At 40.1% G+C, this 13,468-nt stretch overlaps 3 protein-coding genes across 4 annotated transcripts; 1 reads left to right on the plus strand and 2 right to left on the minus strand.

The window, feature by feature from the left end:
- Positions 1-577: 577 nt before the first annotated feature.
- Positions 578-3,197, minus strand: LOC137934197 (bax inhibitor 1-like). The gene is made up of 6 exons (XM_068778466.1): positions 2,974-3,197; positions 2,391-2,534; positions 2,199-2,290; positions 1,178-1,364; positions 936-1,091; positions 578-840 (listed from the first exon to the last, which is right to left on the minus strand). The coding sequence occupies exons 1-6, from the start codon at positions 3,088-3,090 to the stop codon at positions 790-792; spliced, it is 747 nt and encodes a 248-aa protein (XP_068634567.1). The 5' UTR covers positions 3,091-3,197; the 3' UTR covers positions 578-789.
- Positions 3,198-3,748: 551 nt separating this feature from the next.
- LOC137934486 (uncharacterized) lies at positions 3,749-7,199 on the plus strand. 2 transcript variants are annotated; one of them, XM_068778855.1, is made up of 5 exons: positions 3,749-4,777; positions 4,994-5,356; positions 5,500-5,592; positions 6,089-6,228; positions 6,536-7,199. In XM_068778855.1, exons 1-5 carry the CDS (start codon positions 4,382-4,384, stop codon positions 6,975-6,977), a joined length of 1,434 nt encoding a protein of 477 aa, XP_068634956.1. In that variant the 5' UTR covers positions 3,749-4,381; the 3' UTR covers positions 6,978-7,199. The 2 variants fall into 2 exon arrangements, with proteins under 2 accessions (XP_068634956.1, XP_068634957.1); XM_068778856.1 differs by having other exon boundaries at positions 6,539-7,199.
- A 70-nt stretch (positions 7,200-7,269) lies between these two features.
- On the minus strand, positions 7,270-12,590 carry LOC137934643 (uncharacterized). Its single transcript, XM_068779093.1, has 14 exons — positions 11,887-12,590; positions 11,730-11,785; positions 10,114-11,097; positions 9,943-10,006; positions 9,790-9,852; positions 9,536-9,599; positions 9,337-9,430; positions 9,176-9,259; positions 8,996-9,085; positions 8,368-8,911; positions 8,205-8,266; positions 8,003-8,112; positions 7,828-7,915; positions 7,270-7,743 (listed from the first exon to the last, which is right to left on the minus strand). Exons 1-14 carry the CDS (start codon positions 12,314-12,316, stop codon positions 7,492-7,494), a joined length of 2,985 nt encoding a protein of 994 aa, XP_068635194.1. The 5' UTR covers positions 12,317-12,590; the 3' UTR covers positions 7,270-7,491.
- Between the last annotated feature and the right edge of the window lie 878 nt (positions 12,591-13,468).

Below are 13,468 nucleotides of genomic sequence, written 5' to 3' on the forward strand. Positions count from 1 at the left end.
AGTACAGAATCCAAACCCAACTCTTATCATGGTGCCAAAACATCTTTCTTCTTAAAAAACTCTCCCCTCGAAAGTAACCTCACCTCAAAAAGTCTTCTGCATTAATGTGCGCGTATTTGTCCAACATCTTATAGGGCTTGGGATCTTAGTTTGAGTTCATAAAATTTGAATTTTTAAGTAGTACCCCTTGCAGCCTTCCCTTCTTCTCAAGGTATAAATCCGATCCGCACCCAATTTTATTATGGATCCATAATCTTTTTAAATCAAGTGAATTAACGTGGGTCTAAATAAATTTTTCTAATTTAAAATCTAATTTCTCAATACACCAATGGTAAAACATCCTTTTAAAATTTGGAAGGAGAACTGGGAAAGAAAAAACACCTGAACGCATACAAAATTTGATTAAAACCCTCCAGAAAATTGAACCCCTCTTCTCTCTTGTCGCGCAGAATACATACTCTTCACCAAGGGATGAAAAAAAAGAGCCCTCCCCTAATGCATGCTCAAAAAAGCCCGGTTGGACTTCCAGAAGAGCTTATTCCCCTGTGAGCAATCCAACCAGGACAGGAAGGTGATATCCACAGAAAATGTTTGGTATATATTCATTGCACATCAGTGAGAAAACATCTCTCCTACACCTGTGTCATTTACAAATTATCACGATTCATCCAGGAAAAAACAAGGAAAAGTGTCGTCAAAGATTGGGAAATTTAGTATTCATTAGCCTCTATAGACAAGAGGAAACGAGTTTTAGAGTAAGATAAAGAACTCTCTCCAACTTTCAACTCTTCAGTTCCTCCTCTTCTTCTTCTTGTCAGACTTCTCACCGGCGTTCTTCAGCTGCATTCGCGGTAAGACCATGACAAACATATGAATCATCAGAGCTAGAAGTGCAGTATCAAAATCAAATCCGAGCCAAACATGCTAGTACTTACCATGATAATAAGGATTCTGACAAAAACAGCAACGAAATCTGTGAACAAGGTCAGAGCATGCTTCACATAATCCAGATCCCCATAGTGTGCTCTCTCAATTATATCTTGAGTGTCCACAACCATGTAACCCAGGAAAACCAGTAGACCAAAGTACAGCTGAAGAATTGGGATAAGAGAAGAATCAGCAACCTCAACAATGTACCAAAAAGATTATAATGAAGTTGCAGAAAAAGTTAATATACCTCAAATTTGAAGATGGCCGTGGAACCTCCAAAAATTGAGGACGCAAAGTGCAGCCACATGAGAATGGATAGGCCCGCAGAAAGTAAACCCCCTAGGTAGAGGAACTCCCGTCGTCTAGCTAGGGTGGCTGCTGCTGAGAAACATCCAAAGGCCACAGCAGTCCCAATGAAGGCACTTATGAGGATGCTGCATATGATAAGATAGAATTCAAATTTTTGTAACCCTCTTATTGATGCCAAAATACATGAACATAATCTGATCACACTAGAAGGCATAAAGAAAGCGAAAATAGCATTGCATACTCAATTTCATACAGTTATGCGTAAGGGCTAGAAATATTTCAGGGAAAACCATGAAGATGGGAGGTTTAAAGCAGCTACATTCAATATCTGATTTGTGTGTGCAATCTTACACTCAAGCTTAAAAAATATTTGTAAAAAATCACCGAACAGAGAACTTAACAAGGAATGAAGATCCGAAGGCATAGACCACATAATAAAAGTTACAAATCAGAACTCTTAAACAGACCACCTATTCGTTCAGGTATAAACCAACCACAGTATTCATCCAGCTATAACCTGATAAAACCTTCAAGATTCCCAGATAAACCTAATAAAACCTCCAAGATTCTCAGATAGAATAAAGAAAAGTAATTATGAGCCCATACAGAAATCCCACAAACGTATTGTTGTCCAAAAGGCTACATAAATTACAAGGGAAGAGGATGGGGACAACGATCATTATAATGGACGAAAGCGAGTCATGCACCTTGCATAATACATGTCGAGAATTGTGCCACATGACAAACTTACATGCAGCAGGAAGTTGATATAATCTTGGTTAATGTAAGGTACCAAACAGCAACAACACAAATATAATCTGTCACAGAAATTCATGGAAACCAAAAATCCAGAAGCAGAGGCATGCACTACATCACAGAATCCACGTAAATGTAAAAAAACAAAATTCAGAAGCAGAGGCATGAACTACAAATGTAAAAAAAATGGAGAAGTTGCCCACCTTTGATCAAACTCAATAGCTACATCAATCAGAGGACCAACAGAAGCACCTTCGAGAAGGGAAGCTAACATCAAAAGCCCTACTCGCTTCCTCTGTTCAATAACAAGGAAAAAGGGGACCAATATCAGCCCTGACAGGTAAAAAACTACATAAATAAATTCTTAAAAAAGTTCAGAATAGGCGGAGACGTACCTCTTCGTAAGGAGATGACGAGAGCAACCAGATAGTGCTTCCCATGCACCCGAGGAGGGTTAACAAACCCCCAATGTTCCACAGGAGATGTAGGTAAACTCCCACAGCGGAAGCGACCAGAGCGCAACATAGAGTTAGATAAACCTGCAGAAACAACAACAAAGAACACGGTCGAAAACCTGGAAATCTATTCAAGGAAAAAACAGCACAAAAACAAACGAGAGAGAACCCAAATACCAAAAAAAATTGAACAGCAATAGAAACTTGATTTAAAATTCAAGAAAGAGACCATCGGATAACAGAAAATAAACCAAAAAAAATGTCTAGGTTGGGTCAATTCTCAAGATAAAAAATAAATTACCACGAAACATCCTTCAAAAACAAATCAAATAACCGAAATCGCAATTGAAACCACGAGAAACAATCACATGAATCGATGTGTCAGACCTCCACGAGGGCCTAAAAATTTCAACCCCCTAAATCTTGCACGGGCAACGGTCAGCACAAATAGAACCTCAGGAATAAAAAGAAAAAAGCCCATGGATCGACGAGGGAGAGAAAATTCAGGAAGAGTTCCTAATACCTGTTTGAGATGATTTTGGACGAGGGGAGAGATCTGCCGAAAGTTCTTCAACGAATCGGTGTTCCAACTTCTCCCATTCGATGATTGAGTCTGGAAAAACGACGAGAAGGCGTCCATCTTCGTAAGCAGTAAGCGGCAAAATGGGAATGGCGTCGACACGAGAGAGACGAATCCCAAATCTGTTTACTTGGAGAGGGAAGATCTGATAAAAGCCCCAGGGGAGAAAAGAATATTTATAGCGGTTCCAAAACCAGCAGGTTCTCGATGACTTCAAGAGAGAAGAACTCAACAGAATCGTATTAGATAGTCCACCGATCTATCTCTTATTTACGAAAAACCCATTCTAAGTGTCCCGTGGGCCGTCTGCGTGATCCATACTCTAGATTCGTGGCAAAGCAAATGATGGCATTTTAGTGGATATTATGTTTTATGGAGGGTATTCCTGTAAATAAAAAGTATCTAGAGTTTCTGGAGACTTCCGCGCGGACGAAGAACATGTGAGAATGAGGACTCGTTGCTCCTCGGAGAACATATTTAATGACGCAACCGAAGCCAACAAGAGCTGCTCGATCTCGATCCAACGGCTGCCGTTGCGTCATTCACGTGACACAACCACTGGAAAGGACGATTCTAGATACGTCTAGAATCGGGCCGAGTCAAACTCGACGATGCCGACGTTCGAACTTCGCTTGATCTAACGACCCGCGTAAAATTATACTATAAAAAATTTGATAAAACTGATTTTATGAGAAAAAAATTGGCCCATATCCTCTCCTCTGCGGTTCTCTTCCAGATTTTATAAACCCCTCTTCCCTCTACCATCTTCGTCGGTTACTTCTTTCTTCTTCGATTCTTTTCGTCTTTTCTCCCGTCTTCCTGAACCAGAAGTGCCATATCTTTATAACCATAGCTTTAATGGATGAGCCGACTTGGAGCTCGCCTTGATATTCACCACCAAGCTATCTCTGGCATTACACAGCTCTCTCTTATTTTTGTTAAACTTGAATATTAGTTTGAGACATTTGACGGTTTGGGAACTTTGGGTTGAAGGGGGAGGATGAATTTTTATGTGCTTTGCTTCATCCTCACCACTTTGGGGTGGTGAGAACTGAGAAGGGAACCCCGCCTCCTCTCGGGAGACCTTGACGACCTTGCTTCAGATTACAGCAGTGGAGTGGGGACTGATGGCAACAAGGAATGGATGATTACAATCGCAATACAATTTGCTTTGTTCAATTATCACCCGCTTTCTAACATACTCACCTACCCCGCTTCCTCTCTTCTCTCCCTACTCGCCGGAACTCCACACCTAATCCCGGACTCCCTGCTGGGAATTACATTCTTTCTGTTGCCCTAGGGTCTCCCGCAGTGCGAACTTGGCGCTTGCTTCCGTCCCCCATTTTTCATTATGCAATCTCACTATCTCGATGCCTGCCAGAATCCCGGTATCCTTCAATCCTTCCGAGGATTACGTCGTCAAAGTTGCACTACGATTCTGAATCATCCAGTACCTCTTTCCGTAGAGAGATTTTCAAGGGTTTCTTGCAGCTTTAATGGTGAGAAGGGAAAGCCAAGAGCCGGCAGCCATAAACAGAAGGGCAACGTAAAGTTCAAGAAGAAGGAGAACGTGTGGAGCATTGATAACGAGCTCGCCAAGGCTAAAGCGAGGGAGGAGAGTGAGAAATCGATTAGGAGGAGACGAAGTGGAAAGAGAGTGAGAAAAGTAGAGAAGAGAAATAAGAATGGTAGGGTTATGGTTTCTGGAGCTATGTTAATGGAGCTCGAAACTGTTTTACAGACGCAGGTAGTTATTTGACCGTATCGCTTCATTCTTAAGAAGTCAAGATTTTATTTTGTAACTTCTGCACAGAGGAGCTTACTCTTAAGTGTGTAAGATGCACTCTTTTTCTTAATCTGCTAGTTCTGACAACTGATGCTCAAATACATCATGATCCTTTCGTTCTAGATAACTCAATAAATTTTAGTATGTGAAATTTAAAATGAAATTTCTGAATTTCAGGAACCTGTAATAAGACCTGCTTGGAATACATTTGCTAGTAGTGTCAGTGGAATATGGAAAGGAGTAGGAGCAGTATTTTCACCCTTCACAGCTGAGATGGAGCCGATTGGAATTGGTAATCAAAGCGAACACTTGTATGATTGTTACACTCTTTGCCGCATCGAGCAGATTCTTGCAACCTGTCAGATTCACAGAAAACTCAATTGGGTGGCTTTAAATCCTCACGGTGAGCGTAGGCAGCTGATAGAGGGAGATGGCAAACCGATTGACAATTTGCCTAGTTATGAAGATTTTGACTTGAGGAAAAGTGAGGTATTGGAAGAAGATACCATGGGCATTGAACCAGGCCTTGTTTTCTTTGAGGTATGATACCATGGGCTATCTATAACACACACACACACACACTCTTTGAAGAAGGAAGTTGCTCTATTCCTGTTAAGTTGAGTAATGCATTTGATAAAATAAATAGCTCTCTCATTTGATGATTGTGAGGTTTGAACTTGCAGGATGGATCATATTCAAGAGGTCCTGTTGAAATACCAGTTGGAGAATACGAAGAGTCAAAATATTTTCTTTCCCCAACTTTCAAGTTTGAACAGGTAGTTGTTTGCTACATTGCTTGTTTCATGACTAGATTGTTCTCTTACAGCTTATCTAATATCGCGGAAGCACAGCACTTCACTGCACTGCATTGGTAAATCCTGTGTTTGAAATCTATTTAACTGTCTTATGTGTACTCAGTGGATATTTTGGACTAAAGAAATAAAAAGGGTCCAGGACCCAGTTGGGATAGTAAGAAACTCTGTATCCATCCATGCCTTATTATTTCTCAAAAGGTTTTTTTTTGTTTAATATGTCTATGTTCTTGGAGCTTAATTGAAGGTGTAGAGGCCCTGATTGTAGTTGGCCAGTAAAGATATGATGATTTTGTTAATCTAACCTATTTCATCAGTAAGGTCCTTTTTACTTCAACATGTTTCTAGTCTCATGGTTGTGATTTTTCTTTTGTTGATGATGTAGTTTTCTTTACTTGAATAATTTGAGTATTTAAGGTCCGATGTTGTTGAAATGGTTGACTGTTCTTTCATGATTCAGTGTTTGGTTAAAGGGTGCCACAAAAGGCTGCGTATTATACATACCATAGAGTTCAATGAAGGCGGTTCAGAAATACAAATAGTAAGGGTAGCCGTATATGAAGAGCAGTGGATCTGTCCAACAAGCATTGAGGATCTAAGGTAAAGTCTGCCTAATGTTTTGATCTTGTATTGCGGGAGGCTAGTTAATGTCTGGAAAAGCAATTACTGGATGGCTTCCTCGGGCTCATTGTACTCTAGAACCTCATATACATGGCCATTCATTTGATGCACTGCATATAACCGGCAGCTGATTCCAAAGAGCCGAAGAACTATACCTGTTCAATTTGATATTCTATTTTGTCTCCTGTAAAGCAATTACTCGTGCTTGCAACTTTGTCATCGATTTCATCTTTGAACGTTTGTCATGGAAATGTGTCAATGACTCTGTTTAATTTGATGTTTTTAGCAGTGATGGGGGCTTCGATTTGCAGCCATTTTCTCAGCGAAAACGGACCCAACCTTCAGACCAAGCTGGATCTTGGAAGGTCTTTGAGGTCAGTGCAACTCCAATATTCAGTGAAGAGTCAGCAGCAGATGATGGCAAACTCCCATATGTGTACCTCTGTATGGAGACCTTAAAGAAGAGGACTTTGCCTGAAAATCCTGTTTATTTTGGAGAAGAAGAAGTGCTGGATATGCAAGATGTGACAATCCTGTGGCTACCAGGTGGTGTTATTGGATATGTGGATGTGAAGAAGGATGGAATTCTGTGTGTTGGCGTGGGGTGGTATTCTGATGAAGGGACCAACCTTGTGATGGAGAGAGATTATGGAACAGACGGAAAGCTCAAAGAGGTCCGATGGAAAACTGAGGTGAAAAGAAGGTGGTCTGATCCAATACCGGTGTAGCTTCTTCACTATCCTTATTTGTCTACTTGTAAACATGTTTTCGTTCCTTCCAACTAAAGGAAGAAGAAAGTAAAAATTCAGTAACAATCTGTTGGTGCAGAAACATTGTTTTGCATTTTCATTACTATGCCTGTAATCAAACGGATTCGTTGAGAGGGTCTTCGTGTGAACTCTCTTCTCCTTCGTAGCAGAGGCATTGGCGTGCGTGACTTTTGTCACACTTAAATCCAAGCTCCTATAATGATCCACAATAAGATTATAATAGTTTATTGTAAAATTATCAAATCCTGCCTCAAATGTTTTAATATTTAATACAGTCATCTACATATTGAAATTATTGATACAACATATTCACATTGTTAGTGAACGGCTTTAAGGTTAACGAAGACGGGAGCAGCCCTTGAGAAAGGATTTACAGGAGGGCCATGGCATTGCACTTTGCCATTCATTGCTTACAGCGTGGATGGTGCAGTCCTTCACAGCCTCAACTCGACCGAGACAGAATTGCACTAAATTAGCTCTGAGATTCTGCTGGAGGCCGTTTCAGCAGCCTCTGCTTTCTCAAGGCCTCGCAGCATGGTGTGAAAAACTCATGCCTAAGAGCCTCCTCAGCACTGATCCTCAATCTTGGATTAACGGTCAAGCACTTATCGACAAGATCAAAGAGTGACAGTGGAACTTGATCAAGAATGTCAGGTCTCTTTGTATTCAACGCACACCACTTCCGAAGCTTCACTGATGGTAAAGACTGTACATCAAGTAGTTCCTGCAACAAGATTGAGAATCTTAAACTAATGCGTATGAAACACCCAAGGAGGAATTATATTTGCCTTCTCTTCTTTGTCTATACCTCAGGGAAAGAACATTCACGGTTGTGCAGCTTAGCCACTTCCCACAATTCTTCACTTCCCCTCAATTTTGCAATATCTTTTATATTACTGCCAATATTAGTAAATTGACAATGTTGGACCAATGTAGAGGATCAAATAATAACAATAGAACCATGAGAAGAGGGAAGACCATACTGTTCAGGATCACCAACAAATGGAGTTCGTCCTATCATAAGATATAGTAAGGTTACCCCAGCAGACCAGATGTCAACCTTAAGATCTTGATGTTGGGATTTGAACAAGACCTGCAGAAACAAACATCAGAAATTAAAAGCTTACTTAAGTTTCAAAAGCATGTACAAGTTCATCAAATTGATAGCATTGAGATCCACCAAACCTCCGGAGCACGGAACCCCTTAGTTCCAACACAGGGTCCTTCTCTATTCCGTTTTCCCTCCCCTAGAAAAGGAAACCTAATTCAATGATTACAAAGGCAAATAGGAATTTGTATTTATAGTTCATAAGGGAAATTCTTGCAACTAAATTTGTGACAAACATACCTCTGTTCTTCAAGTGACCTGCACCAAAGACTGAAATACCATTTGAGATCAAAGGCATTGGGGAGAGATAAACTAAACTCCCATCCACATTTCCAGGAGGTGCAGCAACCCTCTTTCTCCGGGAAGCAGGAATGTTTATGTCCTTGTGATTTGGGTTCTGCAGAGCCTCTTGGACCAAATTGATGAGCTCCTTCCTACCTTGACATGGGACTGGCTCCCTTAACCTCTCGGCTGAAGGAGTCCTTGTGCTGGTTACCCCGGAAGCATCTCCACCTTGGCTTCTGCAATTATTTTTACAGCTAATATCTGTCAAAGTCTTCAGTGGAAGGGTGACTTCCCTTTTCTTTATGTTCTTTGCTCCATGAATTAACAACTTGGAGTCCTTAGCTGCTCCTCTACTCTCAAGAAATTTACTTTGGATCATTTTGTTAGCTCTTTTTATACTAGGATCATCCTTACTACATGGACGAGGAACATGATCTAAAGACCCAATGTACTTCTTTTTTCCCAGCTTACTACTTGCATAATACTTCTGATAGAGGTCCTGGAAAGACAAGATACAGCAAACCATCAAATTATACATCCAATCAAGAAAAATTGAAGAGTCACTGGAAGATGGATTACCAACCGTGGCTAGATTGAAATCAATAAGATACCCTTTATTAAGTTTACGAGAGAAGAGGAAATTGCCAGGTTTGACATCTCTATGCACTATTCCCTGAAAAGTTGAAAGATGAAAACTTATGAAACAACCAGAACATAAAAAATAACTCAACAGAAAATTAAAATCCTGTAGGACAGTCTCTACCTGCTTATGCAATCCAGCAAGGGCTTTAAACATGCAGTAGCCATACCAATGGAGCTCAGATATTTTTATTTCTCTTTTCAGCACCTAAATCAAATTTTGAATGAATATTAAAATTAATAGAACAAACAAACTGTTTTGAAAGTAAGGCCTGTTTAACTAACCTCTGGCCTGTCATGCTCAACATGCTCCAGAACAAAGCACTCTGAGTTTCCGCTCTTAAAAGAGCCTTCATACTTTATGACAAAGTTTCGACCTCTACACCATAAAAAAAATGACTAGACAGATTATTTAACAGCACTATGAATCTAAGAAGGATGATATTGCCCCACAGACCAAAAGAATGAAGCTTCGTTTCCTTACCCAAATCGCTCCAGCATCTTCAATTCGTTGTTCACATGCTGGGAAGGTGCATTTGTGTGTGGACCTGGCAGAGATAAATTAAGAAATACATCTTAGAACTGCTGAGCACTAATCCTCTAGTATTGCACCAAATGGTATAGCAATGACCTTATGTAGCCATCCAAAACATCAATAGAACAGCCAGCAGACCACCACAATGAGTACCCAAATGCATATATACAACAGCAGAGAAGAACAAGTAAATTTTCACTTACACTTGACAGCAAATATTTTTCCATCATTCTTTCTTCTTGCCCTGTAGACAGTGCCATAACCACCTGTATTTGATGATAATGCAATGCTATTAGATAGAGATAGACAAAGAATCCTTGACCAAACAGCCAACTGAACAGAAACAAAGCCACTACCTGAACCTTCTTCTTCCTCTACAATGAAAGATTCGAAATCTGGCAGTAGTTTTGGCCCCGGTATCTATGGTTTCATCATCAACCATCAAAATGAACAATGTGAATTACAACAGGTGCAATGGACTTTCATTAAAAGTTAGAAGTTGAGTTCTAGAGAGAGAGAGAGCTTACATTAGGAACTTTAGAAGTTGAACCTGCCTTAGGTTCTTTAGCACGTTCAGGATTCTGGTTGTGTTTTCCTTTTTGTTTAAAAGAGAGATACTTTTCATGTTTCTCAAATGGCTCCTGGTTATGGCTAATATTACCCTTATTCTCATCTCTTACTGAAGAAGGAATTTGTTGTCCTAGTAGAGAGGCCTCTCCGTGCAGTTCATCAGATCTTCCCGATGATATATTAACTAACTTGTGAGAACTTAAATGCCGAGCTGTTAGAGTCCGTTCAGGGTATACTACTTTTTTAGGTGCTTCATACCTGATTAAAACTTCTGTCCCACCAGGGACTTGGACTGATTCCAATAGTGTTCCATCACTCTGGCATACGTCCTGCACAGACACTTCAGGGCCTTCTCTGGACGCACCCCCATCAATGACCTCTTGCTCTTTCCTGCAATGAATCTCCATTCCAGAAGCTCCATCACCTCCCATCACTCTATCGAGTATATTACATTCCTCAAAACAAATAGTTTCTGTGGAAGCCAACTTATTTATAACCCTTTCTTCAAGTTTTGTCTGGGCAAAATTGTTATTTGTCTGAGTTTGTTCCAAAAATCTCTGGTTCTTCGGCCTATATAATGAAAAAGCTGATCTGGTCTCCAGGTCAAAATGTGGTACACAATGCTCTGTTGTATTTTGTTGATTTATCCCAGCAATAGTATTCTGAAACTGAGATTGGGATTCTGGTAAATGGACAGAATCTGATATTACGATGTGCTCAAGCATGCCTCCTGTCTCATCAAATTGCATCCGAGAATCATTTTGGTCATCTATGCACTGAATAGACTTTACAATGCCAGGAGACAGTACCATACTTGAGGCAAGAAGTAAATGAGATGATGATCTGACATAGTTCAAAACGGAGGCATTTGCAATAACGGCTGTGTTGTTAGAATGCAGACTAAGGTCTTTTATCATATCATCTGCAACATTCACAGGTACCTGCCAGAAAATTAGATTTATTATTAAAAGAATTAAATTAAGAGCTTCAGCCACCCAACATCCACAACTTGAAACTTAGGATGGACATGGAAGATGGCAGGCCAAACCAACTAAAAGAGTAGATAATTTGCCAGGCTCAGTCAGACATTATATTGCATGACTACACCGTTTATTCTAGAGCTTCTACTCATGGAGCAGAAAACAGTTGGTTTGATGTGATAAAAAAGGTGATAGAAAATAATCATTACTGTAACACTAGAGAATGAACATCTGGTTTAGTCTTCCATGTTTTGGATTTTTTCTTTTTTCATTCCTTTTGTGACCAGGAAATTTTATGTGGCATTTAATCATCAGAATCAACAGAATGTTTGCAGGGAGGCACCTTTTGATACCCAAGACCAGAGGGGAAAACAGAATTTTTACTGTTGCAGTCATCCTTGATATAAACATTTAGGCTGTCCTTAACAACACTTTAAAAAGTTAAAAGAAATATCAGCAAGATACCTCCTTCCAAAGGAACTTTCAATTTTCAACTCAAACCAAATGCTTAAAGCTGAAACAAGCAATGCAACAAATTCAACCTTAATAATTGCAACTACGCAAGAAGAAAAAGGAGCATAAACAAATGTTACCCTTGAAGGGCAAGCCCGAACCGTGTCACCTAAAGGCAATAGATCACGAGCTCCATCTGTTTCAAGTTTCAACCCGAATCCATCAGCCCAAAAACAATTTAATAAAAGGAGAGATTTACCGGGTTCAAAAGGAAAAGGCAAAATTATTCTGTTTTACCTAGGTCAGAGCACACAAACAGTCTCCTTTTGACATTAGGCAATGCATTCAGATCAGTCCCTGACCGCTTCCGCTTCCTAGAGTAAGTCGTGATGTGTTCACTCCACAATCTGGTACTTCCACAAACTCGAACGCAATTGCGCGGTACAAATGATGCAGCTGCGTTCGAAAAGAACTCACTGAAAGCCGAGAAAACAGACCTAGAAATGGTTACAAAGTGGTTTGCAGTCAGGAAAAGAGGCGAATCAGGAATCCAGCAGAGGAACTCGATCAAATCTGGCGAAGCGGAAAATAAGGTGCATCTGGCGGCGAGTTCTGCTGGCTGAGCGGGCCTTCCAAGTCTTAACAAATCGGAAAAAAGGTGCCATGCTTTTTCTCTATCCATCATCCCCGTGTTAGAGAAATCACACTCAGTTAAGTAAGCCGACATGGAGATCTGAAGAAGAGAATCTGCAGCTGAATGCGTAGCTGACGACGGAGTTCAGATCTGGACTTCGCCCTCCTTCAACTGTGCAAATCTGTTGACACGACAAGGGAATGGTGCGCACCATAATCTCGAGAATTTAGGGTTTGTTCTCATAATTTTTTTCCGCGCAAAAATCAGTTTTCCAGCAGAAAAAAAAAACATGAAGACACGATTCCCTTATAAAGGCCTGAAAGGGAAGATCGGAGATCAAAGCAAAGAAGCAGAGGCAACGCCTAACCAGTAGTCAAGCAAGCGAGAGAGACCGTCCTTTCTTTCTCTGGCAGATAAAATTTTCGGAAAGGAAGAAGCGCGAAATGGAGTCTTGAGTGCTTTCGGATTTTGAGATGACCACGTGCCCAGTTCCCGCGCTTGGTCTTCAGCGAGCGGAGGCACGGAGAGTTCATCAGTTGTGCCTTGTGCAAAGCATGACCCCTTTCTCTTTGCATTCAAGGATGGATATCGGGTCGGGTCGGGTCGGGTCTTTCAAATAATGTCAATGACATAAGTTGGTCTAAGTTGTTTCCATGTGTGAAATATCAATGACATAAGAACATTAAAATTCTAAACTTTGATGCTTTGCTTTTTCCTCAAATACTTTCTAATATTTCCTTCCACTTTCTACTTATTTAAATGGGTAAATCAAACCAAAGAGAACCATTAACTTGATCTAAAATTCATTATAGAGAAATCGAACTCTGACTCTTAAGTCCCCACTTTTAACTTGCTCCAACTTTGACTATTACCACAACTCTTACTTGGGGTGGAGTATTCCTACAATCCAAATCAACCCTACTTTTAATCATAGTTACTATTTTTCCCTTTTAAGTTCATTAAATATCATAGAATTTTTATTTTAATGATAAAGACTATTTCGTGACTAAGTTTCAAGCATTGTTCTCTTTAAAGAACCTCAAAGATTCAGCTATGACCGGTATTGCTTTCCTCATTCATTGTCCCATAGTCCCATACATTTATAATGTGTGCACCCAATTGAAGATCGAATTACTCATTTGTGCTAGGTCAACAATAATCACTGGCATCCTTGGTACAAAAGTATAGAGGTATTCTCCCATTCTTGATAACAAAGATTGCTAAGATGTTTTGATTATAATAGAC

Source organism: Aristolochia californica, unplaced genomic scaffold (genome assembly GCF_029961685.1).
Source record: "Aristolochia californica isolate CCGP_79_NKW_82.1479 unplaced genomic scaffold, dmAriCali1.0.hap1 SCAF_6, whole genome shotgun sequence".
In the NCBI taxonomy this organism is placed as follows: Eukaryota; Viridiplantae; Streptophyta; class Magnoliopsida; order Piperales; family Aristolochiaceae; genus Aristolochia; species Aristolochia californica.

What these genes read in the sequence shown, in the direction of transcription:
- LOC137934197 (XM_068778466.1), bottom strand. Translation starts at nt 3,090, where the DNA reads ATGGACGCCTTCTCGTCGTTTTTCCAGACTCAATCATCGAATGGGAGA. An exon ending in CGTCATCTCCTTACGAAGAG is followed by an intron (nt 2,291 to 2,390) that starts GTACGTCTCCGC and finishes GTTATTGAACAG; the next exon opens with AGGAAGCGAGTAGGGCTTTT. An exon ending in GCTATTGAGTTTGATCAAAG is followed by an intron (nt 1,365 to 2,198) that starts GTGGGCAACTTC and finishes TATCATATGCAG; the next exon opens with CATCCTCATAAGTGCCTTCA.
- LOC137934486 (XM_068778855.1), top strand. Translation starts at nt 4,382, where the DNA reads ATGCAATCTCACTATCTCGATGCCTGCCAGAATCCCGGTATCCTTCAA. An exon ending in CAGGCCTTGTTTTCTTTGAG is followed by an intron (nt 5,357 to 5,499) that starts GTATGATACCAT and finishes TTGAACTTGCAG; the next exon opens with GATGGATCATATTCAAGAGG. An exon ending in CAACTTTCAAGTTTGAACAG is followed by an intron (nt 5,593 to 6,088) that starts GTAGTTGTTTGC and finishes TTCATGATTCAG; the next exon opens with TGTTTGGTTAAAGGGTGCCA.
- LOC137934643 (XM_068779093.1), bottom strand. Translation starts at nt 12,316, where the DNA reads ATGTCGGCTTACTTAACTGAGTGTGATTTCTCTAACACGGGGATGATG. An exon ending in TTGCTGGATTGCATAAGCAG is followed by an intron (nt 9,086 to 9,175) that starts GTAGAGACTGTC and finishes TCAACTTTTCAG; the next exon opens with GGAATAGTGCATAGAGATGT. An exon ending in AGGGGTTCCGTGCTCCGGAG is followed by an intron (nt 8,113 to 8,204) that starts GTTTGGTGGATC and finishes TTGTTTCTGCAG; the next exon opens with GTCTTGTTCAAATCCCAACA.